Source organism: Candoia aspera, chromosome 15 (genome assembly GCF_035149785.1).
Source record: "Candoia aspera isolate rCanAsp1 chromosome 15, rCanAsp1.hap2, whole genome shotgun sequence".
NCBI classification, from domain to species: domain Eukaryota; kingdom Metazoa; phylum Chordata; class Lepidosauria; order Squamata; family Boidae; genus Candoia; species Candoia aspera.
The window spans coordinates 4670401-4698119 of NC_086167.1; the positions used below are offsets into that span (position 1 = coordinate 4670401).

At 44.2% G+C, this 27719-nt stretch overlaps 2 protein-coding genes across 3 annotated transcripts in view; one reads left to right on the forward strand and one right to left on the reverse strand.

Annotated features, from left to right (window-relative positions):
* MTFP1 (mitochondrial fission process 1) overlaps positions 1 to 27719 on the reverse strand; it is a 246205-nt gene that overhangs the window by 161847 nt on the left and 56639 nt on the right. The window lies entirely within an intron of this gene.
* Positions 3094 to 27609, forward strand: GAL3ST1 (galactose-3-O-sulfotransferase 1). 2 transcript variants are annotated; one of them, XM_063315606.1, is made up of 4 exons: positions 3094 to 3171; positions 3566 to 3617; positions 25022 to 25155; positions 25940 to 27609. In XM_063315606.1, the coding sequence occupies exons 3-4, from the start codon at positions 25031 to 25033 to the stop codon at positions 27087 to 27089; spliced, it is 1275 nt and encodes a 424-aa protein (XP_063171676.1). In that variant the 5' UTR covers positions 3094 to 3171; positions 3566 to 3617; positions 25022 to 25030; the 3' UTR covers positions 27090 to 27609. The 2 variants fall into 2 exon arrangements, with proteins under 2 accessions (XP_063171676.1, XP_063171675.1); XM_063315605.1 differs by lacking the exons at positions 3094 to 3171; positions 3566 to 3617 and having other exon boundaries at positions 24853 to 25155.

A 27719-nucleotide genomic window follows, 5' to 3' on the forward strand; every position in this document is an offset into this window, starting at 1 on the left:
TGAGATGAGGTATCATCAGTATGCTGATGATACTCAATTGTATATCTCCATCCCGGGTGAAGTAAGTGATGCCGTGACCACCCTCTCCGAGTGTCTGGGGGCTGTGGGGCCTGGATGGGGAACAAACGGCTTCAACTGAACCCTGGTAAGACCGAGTGACTGTGGGTTAATGGTTCTTCTGTATCCGGGACATTAACATCTCTGGTTCTGGGTGAGGTTGCACTGCCCCAGACAGACCTACTGTGTAACTTAAGGGTCCTCCTGGACTCACGGCTCCTGCTCGAAGAGCAGGTAGCAGCCGTGGCCAGGAGAGCCTTTGTGCAGCTACGTGCTGTGCACCAGTTATGCCCCTTCCTGGACCAGGAGGCCCTTCGAACAGTCACGCATGCCCTTGTCATCTCCCATATAGACTACTGCAATGCGCTCTACATGGGGCTACCCTTGAAAAGTATCCGGAAGCTTCAGCTGGGTCCAGAATGCAGCTGCGTGAGCAGTTTTTGGTGCCCCCAGAAGGGCACATGTAACACCACTGCTGTGCGAGCTGCATTGGGTACCAGTTTGCTTCCGGGTCCAATTCAAGGTGTTGGTTATCACCTTTAAAGCCCTACATGGCATGGGGCCAGGTTACCTGAGGGACCGCCTCTTCCCCATTACATCAACCTGTTCCACCCGATCATGCAGAGAGGGCATGCTACGGACCCCGTCTGTAAAAGAATTTCATCTGGGAGGGTCCAGGAAGCGGGGCTTCTCCGCAGTAGCTCCCACCCTGTGGAACATGCTGCCCCCGGAGGTGAGATTCGCCCCATCGCTCCTGGCCTTTCGGTGGAGTCTGAAGACCTGGTTCTGCCGCCTCGCTTGGGGTGGAGAGGGGAATAGAGCTATATGAGGATGGTTCTTATAGACCACTCCTCCCACACTTGGACTGTTTTAGATGCTTCACCGCTTGGATTTTTTATTATTTTTTTATTTTTATTTATATATATATTTTACTGTATTTTACTTTTTGTATTATTGTGATGGTTTTAATCGATTGTTGTAAACTGCCCAGAGGCCTCCAACGGGAGGAGATGGGCGGGCATAAATTAGATTAAATAAATAAATAAATAAATAAATCAGCTTTGGCCAACCTGACACAGGCTACACAAGACAGATTTTTATTTATTTGATGTATTAATCACACTTATATAGCTGCCCATTTCATGACCTTGCCTTATCAATGACTCTGTGATTAGAGTTAACAGTTATCCAAACAGGCAAAGAAAGCCATGGACAATTGGAAAGGAGGACAAATGGGAGAAAGGAGGATGCACTAACTGTCTAATTTTCTTGGCATCTGCCACAAAAATTACAGCAAAAAACTGCAAAAAAATGTACTTGTATATGAAATTACTTTTTCCAGCTTCAGAAAGACTGGCTTTCCAATTGCAATATTTTTCTAGCAAATCTTTATTTTCAAGAACGTATGCTAGTGATAATCTAGAATTGACAGTGAGGCGTTTTTCAAATTTCACCATAGAAACATGACGAGTCATGGATTCCACAGACTACAGTGTTCATAGATTTTAAGAGGTTGTATTGAAGCCAATAGCTGGAATCAGGAAATAAATTAAATAATGTAGGCTATTGAGTCTGTCAATGGACAAGGGAAAGAAAGAAGCAGACAATTTACACAAACACAATACACAAAAGTTTGAATGTCAACTGTCGTGAAAACAGTCCACACACATACCCCATCAGACACTCAGAAAGCTGGACAATATTTGATTTTTTTAAATTAAAGCTTTATTAATTTTCAAGATAGAATTAAAACACAAAATACAGAATATAGGACAGATAGAATACAAGTCTAAAAAAGAAACAAGAAAAACTAAAACAGTGCAGGAATGGACAGAAAAACATAATAGACAGAAAAACATATAAGACCTCCAACACAGATACAAAAGTACATTAAAGTTAATCTCTTACTAGTAATTAACATCATTTCTCTAAAGTCAAACCAGACAATATTTGATTTTAAGGTTATGCCTGCTGGAAAAAGGGTATGAGGGAAAAAAGGGGAACATGTTCTATTTATTTATTTATTTATCTATTTATCTATCTATCTATCTATTTATTTATTTATGTTTGTTTGTTTGTTTATCAAATTTTATCTCCCTGCAAAGTGGGGAGTCTGGGTGATTTACAACATGATAACTCTATCCATGACAGACTGCAAAGTAACTGTTTTGGAAAAACAGGAGCTTAAAAGAAAAAAATTACCTGTTTCAGGCAATCTCAGAAGCTCACAAGAAACAAAATGAGTTTTTAACACATTACTAACTGATAGTGTACATGCAATCTGTCTCACATGTCATCTACATCTGCATAAACAACCTGTCTTCTTTTCCCTTTCCCTCCAACATTTTCCCCTTTACCCCAATTTAAATCCTACATCACTCCAGAAACGCTATGTATCTATGCGTTTAAACATAGATCTAAAATCTATTTATTTATCAAATTTTATCACCGCCCATCTCCCCCCAAGGAAGGACTCTGGGCGGTTTACAGTAAGACAAAGTTTAAAATTCAATACAATAATAAATAATAAATATAAATATAAATAAACAATAAATATATAAAATATGGTAAAATCCAGATGGCTGAAGATTCTGTTCATCTAATAACATTTGTTAGTTGGAAAAGGCGCTACCAGACTCGGGATTTTTAGGATATTTAGGATAGTTGTTACACAAAATTATTGTGCTGAGACTTTTTAAATTCTAAATTGAACAAGGGGCTGATATTTCTACTGTATTTGCCAGGAAGATAAACCATACTGAGTTTAAGACAGTCCTTCCCACAAAGGAAGATTAAACAGAAGGAAAAAAAGTGATTCCAGCTCTAAAGGCCTCCCCTTTAAAAATAATTTATATAGAGAAAATAGCACAGGTAAATACAATATGTTTCTGAATCCTAAATTTAGCTTCAAATTCCCCCATATGTATTGATATGATGTAGGATTGCCTTCTTCAAGATAGCAGTCTATACCCATCTGGGCTGGGCTTGGGTTGACTTCAAAAGACATATTCTCAGTGCCTTACTGGAACTTAAGCAGAAACATTCATTTTTAATGTGTTGTCCAGTTTCTGCAGGAGCAAAATTGGGTGGTTGCTGCTAGAAGATTAACCACAGGTAAGCTTGTCTTTACTGGTGGACCGCCATTTACCTTTGCCTGCTTCAATATGGCATGAAACTTCAGTAATCTGAATGGTTTGGGAATGTTTTCTTTTATGAATCCCTTGACAATGAAAAAATAGTGATGCGGTGAATTTCAGCTGTCTTCCAGGCATGAAAAGGAACAGACACATTCTCTTAGCAACCTCTTAACAGTGTAATTTAAAAATGAATTATGGAAAAAAGGGGACTGCATACAAAAGAGTCCCCCTTTGGGGGGAGATGGGCAGCGACAGAAATTTGAAATATAAATAAATAAATAAATAAATAAATTTCAGATGTGGAATGGAATATACCAGGATTGCGAAAATATTTCATCTCCAACTGAATCTTTTGCATTTTTGTTTTGCAGCTTTCAAGAGAAGAAGAGGGTCTATTCCCAAGATTCAAAAAATACTTTCAAGGTAACTGCTTTGGTGACTGCTTTTAGGTCTGATTTTTGTTAGGGCCTCTTCTTCATGAAATGGGACAACATCTTGGTGGCAAGAAGTATATGTGTTGTACAGAGTAACTGAAATCTTAGCTTACCAGTTGCTCAAATAGGCAAGTGATCATATATTTCTCTTCAAGGTTGGTTTGCATGCTTACCATAAGCAAATGTTTCTTGACCCACGTACAACAACTGCTAAACAGCTGAAATTTCACAGATATATTATAAAACCATTAACTGGGCTGATGAGATATGCTCATATTTGCTCTAAACCATTAGATCAAACCAGTCCATTGTTGTTTATTCGTTCAGTCACTTCCAACTCTTTGTGACTTCATGGACCAGCCCACACCAGAGCTTCCTGTCAGTCGTTGCCACCCCCAGCTCCCCCAGGGACGAGTCCGTCACCTCTAGAATGTCATCCGTCCACCTTGCCCTTGGTCGGCCCCTCTTCCTTTTGCCCTCCACTCTCCCCAGCATCAGCATCTTCTCCAGGGTGTCCTGTCTTCTCATTATGTGGCCAAAGTATTTCAGTTTTGCCTTTAATACCATTCCCTCAAGGGAGCAGTCTGGCTTTATTTCCTGGAGGATGGACTGGTTTGATCTTCTTGCAGTCCAAGGCACTCTCAGAATTTTCCTCCAACACCACAGTTCAAAAGCATCTATCTTCCTTCGCTCAGCCTTCCTTATGGTCCAGCTCTCGCAGCCATATGTTACTACGGGGAACACCATTGCTTTAACTATACGGACCTTTGTTGTCAGTGTGATAACCAGTCCATACTCCAGAAAATAAAGCCAGACTGCTCACTTGAGGGAATGATATTAAAGGCAAAACTGAAATACTTCAGCCGGGTAGGGGTAGGGGATGTTATGGTGGGAGCTGGAGGGCAGGCCATCTTTGGAGAAGATGCCCCCGGTGTTTGTTACCGGTGGCGTGTTCTGGCCCTCTGCGCTCAGACCCAAGCCCTGGTCAGCAGACCCACAGGGGCCCTGGTCTTTGGCTGTTGCTACTTAACGCCAGGTCTGTTAACAACAAAGCCCCCCTCATAAGTGACTTGATCACTGAGGAGGGGGCAGACTTGGCATGTATTACCAAGACCTGGCTGGGCCCTGAAGGGGGGGTGCCCCTTTCAGAAATGTGCCCAGCCGGGTTTACGGTATGGCACCAGCCGAGACTCCAGGGCAGGGGGGGAGGGGTGGCAGTTATCATCCGGGAGTTTCTGGTGGCCTTCAGGGGCCCTGCTCCACAAGTGGCTGGTTGTGAGACCCTGTTTTTCAAGTTGGGTGCACAAGAGCAGTTGGGAGTGTTGCTGCTGTACCAGCCTCCCTGCTGCGTGGCAACCTCCCTGCCTGAGCTGCTGGAGGCCATCTCAGGGTTGGCGGTGGAGTTCCCCAGGCTTATGGCTCTGGGGGACTTCAACCTGCCTTCCCTGGGGCGGGCCTCTGAGGCAGCTTGGGAATTCATGGCTACCATGGCAGCCATGGGCCTGACTCAGATTATTCGCGACCCAACTCAAGACAGTGGCCTCACCCCGGATTTAGTTTTCTTGTTGGAGCAGTGGCAATATGACCTGAGGGGAGAGTTACAGCTATCGCCATTGTCATGGTCAGATCATGCCCTGGTGGCCTTGAGATTCTCTTATGCCACCTCCCTCCACAGGGAGGCAGGACCCATTTGATTGGTCCGCCCCCGGTGACTGATGGACCCAGTAGGGTTTCAGAGGGAGCTGGGGGTTATACCCGGGGATCTGCTGCACGGTCCAGCAGAGGCCCTGGGCACCACCTGGAATAGGGAGGCGGCTGGGGCCTTGGACAGGATCGCACCTGTACGACCTCTCTTTCCTCATCACACTCGATGCTCCCCATGGTTTACGGAGGAGCTGAGGGTTTTGAAGAGGACTAAGAGATGTCTAGAGCACCTCTGGAGGAAGACAAAGACCAAATCTGACCGAACACTGGTTAGAGCTGCTATTAAGGCCTACCTGGTGGTGATAAAAGTGGCAAAGCGTCAATACTTCTCCGCTCTTATTGCCTCTGCAGAATGCCACCCAATGGCCCTATTTAAAATCACTCAATCCCTTTTGGGGAAGGTGGGTTCAGTGACCCACCTACAGGGCCGTGCAGAGGAGTTCTCGGAGCATCTGCAAGACAAAATCGCTCGGATCCGCTCTATGCTAGACTCCAAGCATGAGGCAGGGTCTGTGGAGATACCAAGGGATCGTACTTACCATGTTATCTGGGAACAGTTTGATCCTGTTGGACCCGAGGAAGTGGACAAGTTCCTCCAGACAGTAAATGCCACCACTTGCCAATTAGATCCATGTCCCTCCTGGCTGGTGAAAGCAGCTCGGGAGGTGACATGTGGTTGGGTCCAGGTGATGGTTAATACATCCTTGAGGGAGGGGGTGTTTCCAGCTGCCTTTAAGGAGGCACTGGTGCAACCCCTCCTCAAGAAACCATCGATGAGCCCTACTGTACTGGATAATTTTTGTCCAGTCTCCCACCTCCCCTTTTTGGGGAAAGTGGTTGAGAAAGTGGTAGCATTACAACTCCAGAGGATTCTGGAAGAAACGGATTATCTAGACCCCTTTCAGTCAGGTTTCAGGCCAGGATATGGGACAGAAACGGCATTGGTCGCACTTATGGATGATCTCTGGCGGGAGTGGGATGTGGGTAGTGCATTCATCCTGGCTCTTCTTGACCTCTCAGCAGCTTTCGATACCATCGACCATGGTACCCTTTTGGGTCGGCTCAGGGAGTTGGGGGTGGGTGGCGTAGTTTTGCGCTGGTTCACCTCCTTCCTCCAGGGCCGGTCCCAGTTGGTGGTGATAGCGGGGGAGAGATCTGACCCTCGGCCTTTCCTTTGTGGGGTTCCGCAGGGTTTGGTCCTCTCTTCTCTCCTATTTAACATCTACATGAAACCACTGGGCAAGATCATCCATCACCATGGGATGAGGTATCATCAGTATGCCGATGATACTCAATTGTATATCTCCATCCCGGGTGAGGTAAGTGATGCTGTGACTGCCCTCTTTCGGTGCCTGGGGGCTGTAGGGGTCTGGATGGGGAACAACAGGCTTCGGCTGAACCCTGGTAAGACAGAGTGGCTGTGGGTTAAGGGTTCCTCCATATCCGGGACTTTGTCATCTTTAGTTCTGGATGGGGTTGCACTGCCCCAGACAGACCTGGTGCGTAACCTGGGGGTCCTCATGGACTCACAGCTCCTGCTGGAAGAGCAGGTGGCAGCCATGGCCGGAAGGGCCTTTGCACAGCTTCGTGTTGTGCACCAGTTGCGCCCTTTCCTGGATCGGGAAGCCCTTCGGACGGTCACGCATGCCCTTGTCATCTCCCATATAGACTACTGCAATGCACTCTACATGGGGCTACCCTTGAAGAGTATCCGGAAGCTTCAGCTGGTCCAGAATGCAGCTGCGCGGGCTATTTTTGGTGCCCCTAGAAGGGCGCACATAACACCTTTGCTATGTGAGCTGCATTGGATACCAGTTTGCTTCTGGGTCCACAAGGTGTTGGTTATCACCTTTAAAGCCCTACATGGCATGGGACCAGGCTACCTGAGGGACCGCTTCTTCCCCGTATCATCAGCCCATCCCACCCGATCATGCAGAGAGGGCATGCTGCGGACCCCGTCAATAAGAGAATTCCATCTGGCGGGGTCCAGGAGGTGGGCCTTCTTGGCAGTAGCACCCACCCTTTGGAACATCTTGCCCCCGGAGGCAAGATTAGCCCCATCACTCCTAGCCTTCCGGAGGAAGTTGAAGACCTGGCTCTGCCACCGGGCTTGGGGCAGGGAGGAGAATCGACATACTTGGGGTTGGCTGGTGCCTTGAAGTGCCCCTCCTACATGATGGTTGAAGAGATTATAGCCATCTGGATTTTATGAGCTGGGGTAGTTAGGAAATTGTTTTGGTTTTTAATGGGATTTTATTGGAATTTTACTGTGTTTTTATCTGAGTTTTTATTGTATATTTATTTTGTGTTGTAAACCGCCCAGAGTCCCTCCGGTCGGAGGAGATGGGCGGTGACAAATTTGATTGATAGATAGATAGATAGATAGATAGATTCATCTTCATCTGCAAATCATCTCGGTCCAAACCTAATTCGTTGAGCCCTGAGGCCCACCTCCATGTCCACAGATGAACTGCACTACAGTGTGTCTTCTTCGAACCCAAAGGACTGCCAACCGCATTCATTCAAACATGGATTCTCTCTGGTTCAGCTAGTCCTTGGTTTCTATATATACTCTTCCAACATTGGAAAATGCAATCATAGTCTAGCCCTATACGGGGGGCGGGGGGGAGAACATATGACTCACCAGATGTTGCTGAACTGCAGCCCCAGTAGTTGAAGGATGCTGGGAACGGTGGTTCATAAACAACCGAAGGATCCCAAGTTCCCCATCCTGAAGCAATCCTTTGTAGGTTATAGCTTGCACTTCGAATTGTGCCAGGTCACCAGTGAGCTAGCAAGGCAGCTGTCTGCAGCAGAATGGGATGAAAATGCCAATGTCAGTGTGGAGGTGTTGAGCCCTCTGAGCCACCAGGTGTTGAGCCCTCTGAGCCGCCAGGTCCTCTGCTGGATTTTGCTGCTGTTAGCTAGAAAAAGAAGGAAAGGGAAACCAGTTATGCCAGAAACAATGTCTTTGTTCATCCCAGTCCTGTAGAGAGATACAAGCAGTTGTGTTGTTCTCAGAGCAGGCTTGGAAGCCCAGTGAATGAATCCTCTGTGCCACAGAAAGTGGGAGGAGAGCCTGCCTGGGTGGCAGTAGCTGGAGTTGAACTGCTGAACATTTTCTGTTGGGGAGATGCGGGAGGATCCCAAGGGAAAGAGCCAGCCCTAAGTGGGAGAAACGTCACCTGAAGGCTAGTAAAACCTTTCTAGAGCGCTGTGGCAGATCTCCTTCAGGAGCGGCTGCTCCATGTCAGAGGAGCATCCCCAGGTTTTCTTGGCAAGCTTCACTTTAGCACAGACAAAGAAGAAGGAGTGCAGGAAAGCGCTTCAGAGAAGAAAAAGGTAACATACACCCCTAAATTATTTTTGCAGAGCTACAGCAGAAGCTGGGGAGATGGAATATAGGAGAGAAAACTGGACAGTGGGTGATGTTTAGCAACAGCAAGGTGGCATCCAGCAGGGAAAAAGGTAGATTTGCATATGCTAATATGTGTATGCTGGTTGATAAAGAAAATATATTGTGTACCTCTTCTTGGACTGACTACTCCCTCTGGGATTGCTTGACAAGCTCTAAACCAAGAACTGGCATTGTTATAGAGTTAGGGTTCAGCCCTAGTGAATTCTTGCTCCAACCGAACTCTCTCTGCGCGAATGCATATTTATTTATTCTTTCATTTGCATGCTCTCTCAAATTCCCTTGTCCTAAATTCTCAGCTACATTCCATTTAAAAAGAGAAGGAGAAACAGCTAACATGTTGCTCACAAATCCAATCAAAACCCAGTAAACCAGTCAGGGATCTTCAGGCTGATTTGCTGTCCCTTGGCGTTCCTTACCTTAGACATTTGATGCGCAACTGAGAGATGTGGTATAAACATTTGTTTACTTTCTGAAATTGCTTTATTAAACTCCCTGGTATTAAAAAGCAGCAGAAGTGTTCTGATTTTTTTCCATAGTTTGTTTACTGAATATTTGTTAGAAAAAACACAACCAAATGCACTAAAAATGCAAAGTATTTCCTTCAGCTGCTGTTGAGAGCTATCACCTATTGCCATGAGTTGTTGTGTGGGAAGTGGTGGGATAAAGAGTTATGACTGTAGTAGGTTGTTACACTATCGTGCCAAAGATATAGAGCCTGGAGACGCACCCTCAGACACGGTGTGAGGTGCGAGTGCTTCCCTCCCTACTCCTGGAGTATATTAATGATTAACCTATCAGCTGAATGGAGGATCAATGTAAAGGATGGGCAGCGCAAAAGAGAGAGCCCAGCGGTGGAGCTCAGATCTGCGGCTCCTGATACGGGAGCTAAACAGTCCCACTTTTTAAAATTACAGTTATGCAATCTATTTTTTTTTTTAAAAATACAAAAGCATGTGGTATTAAGGGATCACTAATGCCACACAATTAATAAGCCCAGCAACAACAACAGCAAAAGAAAGGAAGGGGGTGGGAAGTAGTTTTTGGAATGGTCTGTGATGGCCCTGCTGGACATGTCTGAGGAGGAGGAAGAGGAGGAGGGGGAGGAACACCCACCAGGGCCTTCTAGGAATAATAAACGCCAAGGGACAGCCAATGACTCCCCTCCGGCTGAGGCAGCTCTAGCAGGCCCCCAGGACTCCCTGCCTCCACCCACTGACTGCCTCTCAGACCCTGAGATCCACCCCCCATCCCCCGCAGAGGCCTGCTCTAAAGGCAAAACAGCAGAGGACGGAGCTGAGGGAAGACAGACTAGCCAAGGAGCAGGCGGGTAGGAGAGGAGACGCCAGCAAGGAGTAGACCTCAGCTGGGCTCTTGGCGGTGGGTCAGCATGGGTGCAATAGATACAGTTTGTAACACTTAGGCTGTTACTTCTGAGAACCCTTACTGGACTTCTGCTGATTAATATGTAGAGACGAGGTTTTGGAGATGGGCTTACAGGGAATGGGCTGAGGTGTGGAATGAAGAGGCGTTTGGTTGGGTTTCAAGAGACAGTGATGAGTTGTTAATGTTGACTACATTGCTGGGGATGAAGGGGGAGGTTTCTCTTTCTACCTTTTTCTTTCCCTTTTTTTTCTTTTTGTGCATTTTTTTAAATTTTAAAGTTTTTAAGTGTATCTCTGTACTATGTAGTTGTATTTGTTTTATCTGTATAATATCGTCATGCATGTGTCATCATTTTTGCATCCTTGTGGCTTGCTGCAAAAGCCACTGGAGGAAAGAGGATGAGGTGTTTCAGAGCTCCAGGTGGACTCTCTTTTGCCCGACCAGAAGGAGACTGGATGTATCCCCTGTCCCCACTGATGTTTCTTTTCGCCTCCAGTTTGTATCGGGTTCCTAACAGGTTCTATAGCGTCTCCTGTGGAGGAAGGTCAGTCGGAGACAGGATCACGTGGTGTTGAATGTCCAGAAGGAATAAGGGAGTCTTGTTCCCCATTCAGGATCTATTTACAGTTTCCATTCATTATTCATTGGCGAGGAGAGTCTCAGCCGTATCAAGCAGTCACCAGCAATACAAAGCCCGCCCGCCCCCTCCCTCAGGAGTCTCGGAGCAATGTGGAGGAAGCTGGTCCGGGAGGATGGCCATTTCTGGAGCTTATGTGTCTTCTGCACTACAGAAGAATTCAGAGAATTTCAATTTTTGGAGTGCTATTTAATACATCTACAAAGCATATTTGCTAAACATGATACTTTTCAGTATGGTAGAATTTGAAGTTATTTCGGCAGGCAAATTAGAACAATCGACAAATGAAACAAGTAGCATAACTATAGAGCTAAAAGCATCTGAGAGATAAATTATGTTGCAGCCTTCACTAAACTGATATACTGGATTTCAACTTCTATACTCTCCATACTGTACAGGTCAGATCTGGAAAACTGCTTTCCAGAAACACTGTTAAGAATCTGACTAAATAAGCCCATGTTATTTATGAATCAAAAGACCACTAACATTTACAGCTATATTTAAAATTAACTTTTTCTTGGCTGATTTATTCTTATTTCTCTGTGTTTATATCAACTTGTCAGTTCTTAATAACTTAACTACAGGCCTTTTTTTTTTAATTGTATGGGATAGCAGTTTGGTGTTCATGCTGCTTTTTCTTGCTGGGAAATCCTTGTGAGGTCCAGCAGCCAGATGTGTAAACTGTTTAGCCGTGAAAAGTCACGTTGCCCGGGGTGCACCACGAGGAGGCTGGTCTACATTGCACCGAGTTGGGCTGAGGGAAAGTGACTGGCCCAAGGGCACCCAGCCGGCTTTCATGCCTAAAGTGGGACTAGAACTCACAGATTCCTGGTTTCTAGACCAGAGCCTTAACTACTAGACCAACCTGGCTCTCACTTAGGCCTTAATAGTTATGTATTGATACCATAAGCTGAAAGTCTACAGCTGAAATAAGCTGGAAATGAGAGGTAAAGACTCTTGAGGGGAGAGTTAGTAAAATATTTTCAGGAGCTACCGCCTGCTGAAGATGTGTCTTTTATTCTGTTTGCACATTTGTAAATGAAGCTAGTTAGTGAAGACCTAAACCACACTGAGAAGTAACAAGGGTCCCAGAAGAAGTCAGTGGCTAATCATTTCTATTGTTGCCAAGAAACTGCAAATCTGGCAACGACTGGAGATACAAGCAATAGATGCTTGGAAGGGGGTCAGCCTGGGAGCAGCCAATTTAACGCCAGCATAGTATCAGCTAACTTAAGGATGGATGGCAAGTGCTTCAGTTTAGCAATGGGGAAGAGCCTGGGCTTTTTTTTAATGACTACCAGAGCTTTACCTAACTTTGTGGAAATTGTAATTTATTTCAAGATGTTCTCTAGAGCAGTAAAGTGATAGAACTTTAAGGCATCTTTGGAGGCATACTTGAATTACAGGTAGTCCTCACTTAACAACCATTCATTTAGTGATGGTTCAGACTTACGACAGTGCTGAAAAAACTGACAACCACTTCTCACACTTACAACCATTGCAGCTTCTCCGCAGTCACGTGATAATGATTTGGGTGCTTGGCAACTGGTTCACATTTATGACCCTCGCAGCATCCTGTGATCACATGATCGCCATTTTTGACCTTCTTGGTTGGCTTCTGGCAAGCAAAATCAATGGGGAACTGCATTAACAACCATGTGGTTGTTAATGCCCGCAGTGATTCTCTTAACAACCGCTGCATAAAAGGTTGTAAAATTGGGTCAGATTCACTTAATGACCGCTTTGCTTAGCAACTGAAATTCTGGTCTCAATTGCAGTTGTTAAGTGAGGACTATCTGTACAGACAGTATGGCTGCATCATCAGCATAAAGGAGAATAGAAACGGGGTGGTAATTGCTGAGACTCAAGATCACCTTTACTGCTGGCACAGTTCAAGTTCAAGCTGAGCTGGCTGGTTACGGCAGGGGCAGATTGATGGCTAAGGAGACTACACTGAGCTACAGATGTTTAAACCTCCCAAAGTCTTATGGAACAAGGCAATGGCACACTGCTGTATTTTGATAAAGCTGCCAAGAAAACTAAATGAATGCAGAGCAAAACTGGAGGCTATCCTTCCCTTTAATCTCAAGGGCAACCAAGGAAAAGGGGGAGAAGAAATTGGAAAACCAGGACAGTGTAAACGGGAAGCAACTCAAGTTTCAAGAGGATATTTCAACTGAGATGGAGAGGAAAGTAGTCTTTAAAAAGCCTTTTCACAAAGCTTTCCCAGAGAAAGTGGCAACTGGAAATAAGGCTGCTTCCCTTCTGAGCTAGGGATAATATATAGCAATGAAATGATAATATATGGCAATGAAAACTGAACCCCAGGAAAGAGAAAGGAGATGGATCCTTTTGATTTAAAGGTTTGGAATTATTTACTAAGAGTACTATGGATTTAAAGAACTACCAATTATTTGGCTCCTGGAAAAAATAAAATGTTTTTATTGATTACTCCCACAAAGTAATGATCTCTAAGGAGAAACTCATATGCTTTGGGCATCTGATGTGAGCGGATGATGGGTTAGTAAAAACAGTTACGCTCTGCAAAATTAAGAAAAATAGGAGAAAATGCTGTGATAGATTAGACTGGGTTAGGTTAAAGGACTGTTCCTGTTGAAAGAATGGGGAGAGGGGCGGAGCTACCAGCCTGATAGCACACCTTTCCTGCCCGTTTAATTATATTAATAGATTTTTAGCAAATTTTATCGGATTTTTTTCTTGAATTCAATTTGTACTGCTTTGGGCGAGATGAACGTGAAGGCAAAAACACAGATAAAGATTCTGTGTGGATTAGAACGGCATGGGAAAAAGAAAGGAACAGCGTGGCACCAGCCCAGGCGCTCTCCCCTCACAGAAGTCAGCTAAGCAACCAAAAATAGAGGAACACTTTGCACGAAAAGGATCTGTCAGTAAAACAAACTCTCCTTTTATTTTCAACAAATCCGATGCAGTAGAATGGGACCCTGAAACAGAATTGGAAAAACAACAGTTGTCAGAGCTCTCATTATCCGTCAGGGAAGAACAAAATGGGAGTTGGGATGCTCTCGCGGACTCTCATGATGTGTCACCCTTGCAGCCCGTCTACCGGCCTTAGAGGAATTCAAAATAAGCTTAAAGACAAAAAGCAAAATCAGAACTGAAGCCAATTTAGTTACCACAGTCCTTGCTTGCCAATCCATTTTTCTTCATCTGAAGAATTACATTTGAATTTCTGTGTTCAAATTGTCTGTCCCAGGAAGTGGTGCTGTCATCCTCCTTTCCTTGGTGACTAGCCACACATGCCATGTCTGGCCCCTCACAATTGAGATAAATCAAACCTTGATCTAGGAATCCTGTTAAAAAGACACCTTTTGATCCATTATTTCACATCTGTCACCTTTAAATCGAAGGGTATGCCCCTTTTTCATGAGGGCAGATGCGCTAATCAGGCTCATTTCCCTGGAACATACAAAACGTTAGTTGCAATCATATTTCGCTGTGTGGTTCCGTTTCCACACCTTAGGAGGGCACGTCCCTCCCCCTCCACTGGGATTGCTCTTCCATCAGCCAAACTGACTTCTTCCTTTGAACTTGGGTTCAATTCAATAAAGAAATCTGGATCATCCATCATGTGCATACTGCATCCACTGTCTATAATAAAAGAAGAGCAACTTTTATTAATGGCTGAAAATGCAACAAGGGTTGTTTCTGGAGCCTTTTCTGTGTTGGTTTTCTGATCTGCCTTCCTGGCCCAACAATTTTTCTTTAAGTGCCCACTCTTTCCACAAAAATGGCACTTGATGGCTTTCTTTGTCTCTGAAGCACTTTTCTGCTTCTGACCTCCATCTTTGCCCTGAGGCTTTGAAAAATAGCCTGCCTCATGATATTTATTTATTTATTTATTTATTTATTTATTTATATTTCAAATTTCTATCACCACCCATCTCCCCCGAAAAGGGGACTCTGGGAGGTTTACAGTCAGAATTAAAACACATAAATTACAATATAAATAACTCTATAAAAATAAGATAAATATAAAATATAAAATCCAGCAGCGCAGATCTTGTTAGTTGGGGAGAGATCTATAATAGCCACCCCCAAGATGAAGTGGTGCCCCTCCCACCCCAAGCGAGGCGGCAGAACCAGGTTTTTAGGTTCTTCTGGAAGTCCAGGAGCGAAGGGGCCTGTCTCACCTCTGAGGGCAGAATATTCCAGAGGGCAGGTGCCACTGCAGAGAAGGCCCGCCTCCTGGACCCCGCCAGGTAGAACTCTTTTACTGGCGGGGTTTGTAGCATGCCCTCTCTGCATGACCGGGCGGGACGGGTCAATGTTAGGGGGATGAGGCGGTCCCTCAGGTAGCCTGGTCCCATGCCATGTAGGGCTTTAAAGGTGATAACCAACACCTTGAATTGGACCTGGAAGCAAACCGGTACCCAGTGCAGCTCGCGCAACAGTGGTGTCACATATGCCAATCTTGGGGCACCAATAACTGCTCGCGCGGCCGCATTCTGGACCTTGAAGCTTCCAGATACTCTTCAAAGGTAGCCCCCATGTAGAGCGCATTGCAATAGTCTATGTGGGTTTTACATTTGAATAGAAAGCCTGCCTACAATGCTCAGATTTCAATTGTTGATGTCATGAGTAAGGATGGCGAGCAGGGGGCTCCCATCCAGACTGTCAAGCGCATGCGTAGCACTGATGAATTGTTCAGCCATTCAAAGAGACACAGATCGGGACCGCCTTAACCCTTGGGGGTTATATGTCTGGGTTTTCCCATGCTTCTTCAGTTTGTTAGGATTCCTGTTAAGTACTAGCAATAAATATTAGAGACCAGTTCCTTGTCTCAGTGTGTTTCCTGGTTGTTAGGACAGTTAAATTAAATTTGAGAGAGGCTGGGTGGATTCTCTGTAACTTGCAGCAAAGGTTGAATAACTCGTAGGGAGAGATCCTAATAAAAATCCAACTTGAATTTTATTATCCAAAATCACATCATTACAAGCAAGCTTGTGCAATAATGATTGAACTTTGGAAATATGCTAATCAATATCTCCATCTGGTTGCAGCTTTACTTTGGATAACGCTCTCACCAAATTAACAACTTGGGAGTCTCCTCCTTCCCCAAAGAGTTTAAACAATTCCTCCATCATTCCTTTTGCAGTTTCTCTGTGCTGGATCTGCACCAACATTGACCCATCCAAGGAACTCATAATTAATCCTTGCAGTTTCAGGTCACTGGCTGCCCAGTTTGCATAGATTTCTGAATCTAGACTAGGAGGATCTTCCTTTAAAATATTATACAGATTCAGAATCTTTGCCTGCCTCTCCACCCAAATTCTCCAGGGATAAAACTCTCCTGCTTTGAGTTTAAAAATCACTGGATTGTAAGGCAGTACACTAGCCATCTTTGTCTAAGCAAAAGGATTTAAAAATCACTTCAAAAAGAAAATTTTCTTCACTTTATGCTTAAGGCTTTTTCTTTTTGTGTAAGATAACCCCTCAGTAGCTAGACTGAGTATTCTCTCAAAAACAACAATGCTCATGCAAAAACCAAGTAACCCCCCCTCCTCAAATTTCTCCTTCTGAAAAAGCCTGGGCCCATAACCCTATGAAGCCAATTTAGTGGCCTGCTAGAACCAGTGAAATGGAGCAGAGCTTATAACACAGCTGAGAACCTGGCACAGAAAAAGAATATTATCTTAAAATAGCTTCAGTGAGCTTGCCAGAGAAATACAGGTTATTGTTTGGGTTGAGCCAATAGACCCAAGGTGCCAGGTTCAGGACTTGGTGTGAAGCGAACAAAACACCAAGACGAAAATCAGACTTTTTATATCCACTTTATTTCAGAGCTCTGAGATACATGGAGACTCTCCGCTAAGGGGGAGAGCCCTGAGCAAGCCACAGACCTCTGCTTTTATACTATCTTGAGACAAAAGAAATACAATCAGCTCACAGCTGGTTTCTTACAATTTTAGCAATTTTGGGAACAGATCAAAAACAAACTTTTCATAAACTTATCAATCTTGTATGTCCTGTCAGCTGCCCAAGCCATGACCTACCTTATCACGCTGACCACAGCTGGTCTCCTGCATCCCTACTCCAGGTCAAACTCATACAAGGAAATCACAAATCAAGTTATCTTCAATGATACATAGAGATCAATCATAAAACATATAGTTGTGTTCAGAGGTTACAAAAGCAAGCAAGGAAATCATAAAGCATACAGCTGTTTTCAAAAATTACAAAAACATGTCATTGAGTAGAAGTATATCACTTCTGACAAGGCCATTGAATACAGGTTTCAGCACAAATACCCATATTCTCATATGCAGGCTCATTACACATGTTTTCATATGCAGGCTCATTATCAGATGCTGACCCAGTATTAGTTCCCTCTATTTCAGTTTCTACCATTTCCGTTCCCATCATTATTAATCTTACACATTCAGCCCTCCCAAGCATAAAGAATCACACACTTAGACAGATTAGGTTAAGATAAGTAAAAGAATCTCTTCCTGACTTTATTGTTGCTTCTGTTACATCCATCTTGGTGGAAAAGATGAAGTTCCTTTGTTCTTCTTTCCTTTCTAAGTAGATAGTTTGCCCTAAACTCTCAGCCCTACAGCTGCCAAGAGCTGTGTGGAAGAAAGGGGCAGGATTCTTCATCAAGGCCCGAGCACATGGCCCTGATGAATGGAGAGCAGAGCAGCATGCTTGCTTCTCCCTCGGTGGAAGAAGTGGAAAAAGAGAAAGAGGAAGTGGGAGTGGCAACAAACAGCTTCCTCAGAGTTGCATTGTGGGACAACTCAATTTACATGTTAATTCACATGCTAATGAGGCATGCTGGATTTGCCAGGACTTCCAACAAGAACAGGGGGAGGCTCCCACGGGAGAACTCAACGGAGTTTATGGCAAAACCATGCCTGCTCACAGCACAGTTATCTCTATATTTGAGCAACTGTCAGCCATAAAACGCCAACTAGAAGTGCTGAAAGGTGATATAGAGGCTTGTATTCGAAAGCAGGAAACTGGACCTTTTACACCTACTAAAGCTTATGCAACTGCTTCCTCTAAGTTATCTGGGGCATACGTGTTGCTAAAGAGCAAGCAATTAAAGGAAAAGTAAAATAATCTGATGAGATGCCACAGCACCCAAAGGTTTGTACTAACAACCCTGTAACTCTTGACAAGGCAAAGGGGATGGGCTCCACATATATTAAAGCTCCCTCGGATGCCAAATAAGTACTTCCTTCTAATTCAAATCGCTTGTTGCAGATGCGACAAATTCTTCCCAGCATTTTTCTGAACAGTTATGATATCGGAGGCTGGAATTCTAGGAGAGCAATAGTAACTTCTCTAGGATGACTCCTTCTCTGTCAGCACAGCCAAACAGATATATGTGCCGTTGAATGGCTCCCAGGTGCCTCTGATTGAAAGTGAATCCTTCTGTCTTTCAAACAACCCACCATCTCACTGATGTTATTTAAGGTGAGAGCATATTTAGCGTCACTTCAAATCTTTCCCACCAGAGTTTTTTGTGACGAAAGGATCAAACCTTTGTTTGATTCCACGTCACCTACATTAAATAACTACTTCAAGTCAGCTCCAGATGCCCCCAAGGCTGCCGCTGCGCTGCCCCTGGATTTGAGAAAGCGAGGGTCTGGGAGTCAGCTGGCTTCTCTAGATAAAGACCCTCCAGACCCAGCTGAAGCGGGCCCTGTCAGTGCTTTTGGCTCTTCACCAAGGGATGAACAAGATAACATACTACATAGGTTAGAAAATCTGAAGAAAACTTCATTGGTTACAATGGCTACAGCTGAGCCACTAACAGACCACGTCTCTCCAGCTGTTGACACTAAGTGTCTCCCCTCAGAGAAGAATGGAATGGCTGGATATCATCCTCCAAAGAACAGTTCCCCAGATCCCTGTGAGCCAGCAGGAGATCCTGGAGGGCCGAAGGGTTGTTTTATACCACACCAAGATATCCAACTGGGTCTACAATTACTAAGCGGGAGGCGGGAGGGGAATCTCTTGCCGATTCAACTGTGCAGAGCAATGCGCAGCGAGAATCATCAATCCTGCACCCTGTGCTACTGAATGAAGTCCCTGCAAGGCAAGTTCCACTGGATGGTGCTAACTTCGTTTTTTCAGAGCAAGATTCCCAGGAGCGGATACAGAATCTGCGTGAGATAAGCCACCCCTTGGTGGAGGCCTGGTTGCCTGCTACTGGTTCTTCAGTCCAACATAATGATTTTACATCTTTGGCTTGTCAAAATCAAGCCACATGACAGTTCTTGAGTGATGATGCAATCTCCCTTTTAACTTGGAACATTGCAGGCTGGTCAGCACCATCAAAAAACCAACCTTTTTTTGATTATTTGTCACGATTTGATATTCTTTTTCTCCAGGAAACTTGGGCTACATCAGAGGTGGAGTTAGATGGCTACTGGGTTAATTCAATTCTGGCTACCCCAAGCAAGGCGGGAGGGAGACCTAAGGGTGGTATTGTGACTTCAGTTAGTACAGCTCTGCAATTCAAATGTGTTACATTGCCTTCGCTGAAGCCATGGGTAGTGGCCTCTACACTTTCATCCAACCAAGCTGAAATTTTACTTTTTAATGTTTATATCCCCCCTTTTAAAACTTATGCTCAGATCAATACCACCTGGGAGAGTATAGAAAATGTTATCCTTACCTGTTTAGATAAATATCCTGCAGCATCAATAATAATTGGTGGGGACTTGAATGCAAGGATGGGACCAAATGATCATGCATTATTTGGCCAATTCAAGATTTTTTACAAGGAGAATATCTTAGAGGAACCCTTGCATACAAGAGAATCTAAGGATTCAAAATCTAACTGGGCAGGTCTGTGTGCTAGACAGATGATCACTCGTCTTGAGCTGTATATACTTAATGGTTCTGTAGAAGGGGACCATCCGGCAGAATATACTTACTGGGGTGTAGGAAGGAGATCCATAGTCAATTACTGGATTGTGTCATGTGATCTTTTAAAAGACCTACAATGGCTGTATGTAGACTCACGATTAGAAAGTGATCACCATCCCTTAACATTAACTATGTCACATCTTTGGAAACATGTTAGAGCTGAAATAATTTATCATCCAACGCCTGAAAATGATAATACTGAGGTGCAAATTAAATGGAACAACAGTAATGCAATGGCAGTTGCTAATTGGATGGTAGCCCCAGAAACTATAGAAATTTGCGCACACCTGTTAGACAATAAATTCCAAAGTCCATATTTAGAATGGTATGAAATGTTAATTGTTAACCTCAAATCAGTTTTTAACAAAGGAACACAACAATGCCTCAGAAACTGGGGTATAAAAAATAAAAATTGGTTTGATCAGGAATGTGCACAGATGAAAAGGGCATACGACAGGGCATGTAGAAATAGTAAAAACCTCCCTTCAGAGGACCAAATATACCTCTTAAAGAACTTAAAAATTCAGTATAAGTCCCTCTTAAAAGAAAAGAAAAAATCGACACTGAAGGAGTCCTGGCAGAAACTTATCCAATCAGTCAGGATGGGAAGGGTTGGGAAAATCACTGACCCCCCCCCCTCCACTTAATGATTAATCACTTAATCATACCTCTTTGTAGCCTTGAGGTACCAACTCAAGCTTGGGAGGAATATTTTAGTGGGTTATAGGGAGAACCCGTCAGCACTAAGAATGAGAGTCAGATCGATCTGGAGCGAGCTCATAATTGGTCACAGTTTCGGTCCATGAGGCATCCCGATTGATCAAATCTTTTAAGGTCAACAAGGCTCCAGGTGCTGATTGTGTTATGATTAAATGATTAAAAAGAACTCTAGTTGGTGGGCACCTCTGTTAGCATCTCTGTTCACATTTATCAACCAGACTGGCCACATCCCAAGAGACTGGGGGATGGCAATAATTGTCCCAATTTATAAAAAGGGTAACAAGAATAAGCCAGGTAACTACAGGCCCGTCAGCCTTTTGAGTGTTGTCAGCAAGTCATATGCCAAACATTTAAATCTTAAACTACAAGGCTGAATTGAGACAGAGGGCATAATTCAAGATGAACAGGCAGGTTTCAGAGAAGGGAGATCAACAGTAGATCACATACTGGTGCTGCATCATCTTGTACAAAAATATACGTACAAAAAGAAACCATCCCTCTTTGTAGCCCTCCTTGACTTCAAACAAGTCTTTGACTCAATATCCAGAAATGTTCTTTGGGAAAAATTAAAAAATACAACTATTGATAGGTGCCTCCTCCATCTCATACAGAAATTATATTCCAATTCCACCTTAAGAGTGAGATGTAACCCCTGCAGGACCCTCTCTGGCATAGTAAATGTGCAGAAAGGAGTGTGACAAGGATGTATTCTTGCTCCCTCCCTTTTTAATCTCATTGGTGGGACTCTTACATAACATGGATCATCAGGTGATCCCAATCTAGCACAGTGCAAAATTCCAATTCTCCTATATGCTGCTGCTGGTGCTGCTATAATTTCACAAACCCCTGTTGGACTGAAAAGTGCAATTGCAGCAACACTAAGGTACTGCAGATAAAATCATTTGGTTCACAACTTTGATAAATCAAAAATTTTGGTTTTTGCTAAGAGAGCTAGGCAGCATTCTTGGAGAGTAAGGGTAAAGGTAAAGGTTTCCCTTGACATGAAGTCCAGTCGTGTCCGACTCTAGGGGGCGGTGCTCATCTCCGTCTCAAAGCCGAAGAGCCGGTGTTTGTCCGAAGACACTTCCTCCGTGGTCACGCGGCCGGCATGACTACACGGAACGCCGTTACCTGCCCGCCGAAGCGGTACCTATTAATCTACTCACATTTGCATGTTTTCGAACTGCTAGGTTGGCAGGAGCTGGGACTAGCAACGGGAGCTCACCCCGTCACGCGGATTCGAACCGCCGACCTTCCGATCGGCAAGCTCAGCAGCTCAGCGGTTTAACCTGCAGCGCCACCGTGTCCCTCTCTTGGAGAGTAGAATGGCATAAATTAGAGCAGGTTAATGCATTTAAATACCTTGGGGTGGTCTTCCACCCAAAAGGTACTTGGAATGCACACCAGAATCACGTAGTGCAATTAGCCATTAGGTCAATGAACATTAAATGTTTGTTTGTTTTTACATGGGTGGAGGACAGTTAGTACCTGCATCTTTAAAACTTTTTGAGGCCAAAACATCGGCTCAGATTCTCTATGGGGCACAAATAGAAATTTATGTGAAGAAGGAGCCACAGGAAACAGTGCAAACAAAATTCCTGCGATCAATTCTAGCCACACCCAATGGCACATCAAATGCCCAGTTAAGGCTCGAGACAGGAATGCCATCAATTCAGGTGAGGGCCTGGAAGTTGATGATAAACTATTGGCTAAAAATGCAATTCTTCCCAGTTGGTTTAACCCTTCTAGTTCTAACAGATCACTCCTCTTCACCCTGGGAGCAAGAGGTAGAATATAAGCTGGCTTCATATGGGCTCTCTCCACTATTCTTAATATCATCAGGTTATGACCAAGCTAAGAATCTAATCGTTCAAAGAATAAGGGACATGGAGTTCCAGACTGAAGTTAACAGGCTGCCCCAACACAACAGAATTTGGACAAATGGGGCGTATGGGCTTCAGCGAGTTATTTGCTAAATCTAACTTTCCCTAAGCATTTTTCAAAGCTAGATTCAGTCTTCTTCCATCTGCACTACTTCAAGGCAGTATAATAAAATCCCTATAGCTGAGCGTATATGCCCATGTAGTAAAGAGGAAGTTGAAACCATCTTGCATGTACCGTTACACTGTAAATTTTATGGGGACATTAGGTCAATCTACATTTTGCCCCCAGTAGATAAATTCCCTGGGAACCCAGATAATTTTTACATGAACCACCTTCTGCAGGATCTAAAACCACACATTACGTGTGCAGTAGCCAAATTTTGTGTCGCCACGATGAAAATAAGACAAAACCAGCGAAAGAAGTAATTCCCTTGTTTTAAAAATTATTTTTAAATTAAAATATTTTAATAAATAGCTAGGGGATATATATATTTATTTTATACTTATTAATGTTTTAGGCTCACACTACCTAAGTAACAAATGCATTAATATAGTAATAGCAGAGTAAATGCTATATTATTATGTGATAGATCTTATTGGTTGTTTGTATATTATTATATTTCTTTGTTCTACTTTGTTTTTCTCCTTTTAAATTTTCCTGGTCATTGACCAAATAAATATTATTTGATTGATTGATTGATCAATGAAAGAACAATCAATTATCATTGGGAACAGGATTAATCTCCTCCTTAATACTCTAGCACAGTGTTTCTCAACCTTAGCAACTTTAAGATGTTTAAGATGCTGGCTGGGGAATTCTGGGAGTTGGAGCCCACACATCTTAAAGTTGCTAAGGTTGAGAAACTGCTGTGGCATATAGTCCATCTTTATCTATTCTTTCTTTATTTTATTTTTATAAATAACTCAAGGCGGCGAACATACCTAATACTCCTTCCTCCTCCTATTTTCCCCACAACACCAACCCTGTGAGGTGGGTTGGGCTGAGACAGAGTGACCAGCCCGAGGTCACCCAGCTGACTTTCGTGCCTAAGGCGGAACTAGAACTCACAGCCTCCTGGTTTCTAGCCTGTTGCCTTAACCACTCGGCCAGACTGGTTCTCCAGTCATTCTTGAGACCCAGAATACAAACTGTCTACTACCTTCACTTCTTCATTGTCAATTATGAATTGATTATGGGGCTGACAATCCCTCATACCTTGTTTCGTTTATAGGGAAAGCACTAATATTATTTTTGGTAGCAATTTTACTATTTTATATTCTAACTCTGTAACACTGAACATCTGGGGGAAGATGAGAAAAATAGACAGCTCACTGGGACCATCAGGGTACAGCCAACATTTTGTGTTTTCACTGGGTTTTCTGGAAAAGTTGAAGTGTTCTTTGTTGTTGTTGTTGTTTGGCTACTTTAGGAATTATATGACAGTTTTTGTATGTTTTGAGGCTCAGAGTAAACACGGGACTAGATCTCTAGCTTTTGAGTCCTGCACTCTGTTGTGAAGAATTATGGAACAACGAGGCTGGAAAATATCTCTGTCCATGTCATTCCTTTGAGCTGATTTCAAAGGAGATTATATTATCCTTTGTATATGGACCAGGATCTGTGAACAGAAAGCCCTGCACGCAGAATCTTCACAAACCATGTTCTCCACCAGAACTTCCCAGTTGCAAGCCCAGAAACGGGCCCTCTCCCAGTCGCCTGCCGACCTCCTGGGACTGTCCCCAGCCTTGCTGCTCCTGCAGGCCCTGGAGTCACATCTCCTTGGCCTGTCACAGAGGACAGTCCTGCTGCAATGCAGTTGTTCTCCTGTGCTCAGGCGTTCACAGCCTTGGAAACTAGCCGGCATTCCCTCCAGCCCAGCCGCTGAGCTTCTGGGGAAAACCAGGGGTTGATTCCTGTGGACTCCTGCTGGATATAGGCAGGTGCTGTAGGCTTTTACTCTCTCTCTTCTTTGCTCATGCTAAGCAGACGGTGGGGTACAGGCTGGCAAATTGTGCGGGTGCAGATATCTCTGTGTACTGAGAACTCTCCCACCCCCCAAGAAGACTCTGATGTGGTTGGTGGGCTGCATGACCTGTAAGGAGAAAATGGGAAGATACCTCCCAGCTAGGAAATGTGTACGAACGGCCTGGGGTATGTATGTGCACTGCTGCCTTCTGCCTGGCTTAAATTATTAACCAGAAAATCCACCTTGTGCCTCACCCTTGCTCCTTCCCCCTGCAGGAGGTGGATAATGGGAACGTAGGCCTGGCACTATCAGACTGTCATTGTTCCCCCATAGCAAACGCTTCTGGTTTTTACAGTGCTTAGATGATAACCCAGGGCAATGATCCAGTGCAAGAGAATCCACACGATTATATTCTCCCCAAGCCATTCGTAAATTTATGTGGTTCTGATGAGCTGAAATTCCACATGCTTGCTTACATACTGACATCCCGTGTCATCCTTTCCGTATCCCTCTTTTCTTTGATCCTCTTCGAGGATGATAGCCTGTCATTTGTATAAGGAAGGTCTCCGCATGATCAGACTGGGCTGGGAAAAGCCTGCATCTGAACTCCTGAAGAGCCGCTGCCAGCCAATTGCGGCGCCAGGATTAATCCAGACGGATCATGGCTTGATTTTGTATTAGGCAGCCTTCTCTGTTCTTTTACCCAGGAATTTGTCAAATGAATTAACCAATCCTTTTCTCAATTTCTTCTTTCAGGTTATCATAATGTGGCCCCAGCGGAGGAACTGGAAGTCCATGTGTAAAGGCCTTGTCCTGGGAACACTCCTCACTAGCTTCATGCTGGTTCTGTACTCCTATGTTGTTCCACCCTTACAAGTTAGCATGACAGAGTGAGTGAATCTGGCATGTATTTATTTATTTATTTAATATCCCACCTTTATTGTTTTTATAAATAACTCAAGGCGGTGAATATACCTTCCTCCTCCTATTTTCCCCACAATGACAACCCTGTGAGGTGAGTTGGGCTGAGAGAGAGGGACTGGCCCAAGGTCGCCCAGCCACCTCTCATGCCTGAGGTGGGACTAGAACTCTCAGTCGCCTGGTTTCTAGCCCAGCACCTTAACCACTGGACCAAACTGGCTATATGAGATGATGCAGGTGCAGGAAGTAATGGGGGAAGCCTTGCATTTTCTATCTTGAACCAGTCCTGTAGGGATCTTCCATAGAAAGCATTTGGAACAATTTATATTCATGAAACAATATGCAGTGGTAGGCACCTGAGATAATAAAACTGTATCCCTTCAAAAGGAGATATATTCTCCTTCCATCTCTCTCTGTCCTTGGTTTGAAAACTCCTTGCAAGCAAAATACTGGCAAAAGTGGAATACTGTGCCACTGCAGAGAAAAGGAAGTGGACATATTCTCCTGTGATCTAACTATGCTAAATTTTGCTTGCAAGGAGCTGTGCTGTGTTGTTTTAATGCAAAAACAAAAGCTGTAGTGTTACTGTCTCTGATACCTCCTGTGACTAATAGCTGCTTCCAACATTATTGATGGGGACTGGAAGCCAATGGCAGGTCTAAAACCTTTACCAAGTAGACATGAGAAAGGTAGTGCAGATCTCTCCTGAATTCAGGAAAAATCCTTATGTGTTTTTCCTCATTTTTTCCCCAGGATTCCCATCCCTTATTCCTGCTCTTCCCACCGCACCCAGGCCTGGCAATCAGTTTCAGGAAATAGTAGCCAGGGCCCACCAGGACAAAAATGTCTCCCCAAACTAGATATCATGTTCATGAAGACCCATAAGACGGCCAGTAGCACCATCCTCAATATTCTCTTTCGCTTTGGGGAGAAACACCACCTCAAGTTTGCCTTCCCCAACGGACGTAGTGATTTCTACTACCCATCCTTCTTTGAACGGAACCACGTGAAGGGCTATCAGCCTGGCATGTGCTTCAACGTCATTGGTAATCACATGCGCTTTCAGTATGAGGAAGTGCGCAAGTTGCTGCCAGCTGACACTGTCTTTGTGACCGTGCTGCGGGATCCTGCCTACCTCTTTGAGTCTTCTTTGCATTACTTTAGGGGCATCATTCCTTTGACCTGGAAGCTGTTGGGAGACGATAAGCTGTCTGAATTCCTGAGGGATCCTTGGCATTACTATGATCCTAATGGGTTCAATGCACACTACCTCCAGAATCTCCTTTTCTTTGACTTAGGCTATAACAACAACATGGATCCCAATAGCCCCCTAGTCGAACAGTATATTCACGAGATTGATGAACATTTCAATTTGGTCATGCTTTTGGAGTACTTTGATGAATCTTTGGTGCTTCTGAAGGACTTGTTATGTTGGGAGCTGGAAGACATTCTGTATTTCAAGCTCAATGCTCGCAAAGGCTCCGAAGTCTCCAATCTGACAGATGAACTCTACCAAAAAGCCACAGATTGGAACCTCATAGATGCCAAACTCTACCGGTACTTCAATGCCACTTTCTGGCATAAAGTGGAAGTATATGGGATGGCAAGGATGGCTGAGGATGTAGCCAGACTTAATGAAGAGAATGAGAAGATGAAGAGAATCTGCATCGATGGAGGCCACCCTGTGGATGCCAGTTCTATTCAGGAATCTGCCATGCAGCCATGGCAGCCGTTGGGTATGAAATCCATCTTGGGCTACAATTTGAAAAAAAGGATTAACAAAAAGCATCAGAAGCTTTGCCGCAAGATGCTTACCCCTGAGATCCAATACCTGACAGAACTTGGGGTCAACCTGTGGATCACCAAGCTATGGAGCTGGGCGCGGATGTTTTTGGAGTGGTAATAGGATTATGCTCCTTGCAATTACCAAGCACACTTTCTCTCCACAAGAGTAATCTGATGCTTTTCTTTTGGTTTCTTCCCCTCCTACTTCTCTCTCATATTGGTTGGTCAGGCACACACTGAACTCACATTGTGGCCTCCCACTAATGTGAGAACTATCTTGAGAACAAAGAGTTCCTGATGGTGAAAAAAAGGGAGGGGAGATGGATGACCAGGGCTTGTGACTTAGGTGGGAAGGAGAGAAGGCTGTACCTGTGACTCACTTTTGGCCTGTGCTTTGGCAAGAAGAAAGTTGAAGCACAGGTGAAACTGAAGCAGATGGATCTCACGTATTGCAATGTGGATTCCAGCTCTCTGAGGTTGCTCTGCTGCTTTAATTACTTGTGAGCACAGTGCAAAACAGACCAAGAAGCTTTCACCAATTGCAGTATTTTGCTATTTGGAACTTAATTCTCTCCCCCAGCTCTCATACTGAAACTCTTGTGGACACCAATCGTAAGAGAAACTGCCACCCTGTTTTATGAATGGGGGAAGTGAGTGCACGAAGATATTCGATGGTGCACTGTTTCCTTCTTTGTGAGGAGTGGATGTTCCTTTCCTAGAGGCAAGTCAAACATGCGGTTTGCCCTGA

Bases quoted from the DNA above. Each gene is read 5' to 3' on its own strand.
- GAL3ST1 (XM_063315606.1), top strand. From the start codon at position 25,031: ATGTGGCCCCAGCGGAGGAACTGGAAGTCCATGTGTAAAGGCCTTGTC. The intron at 25,156-25,939 runs GTGAGTGAATCT...TTTTTTCCCCAG, and splicing joins TTACAAGTTAGCATGACAGA to GATTCCCATCCCTTATTCCT.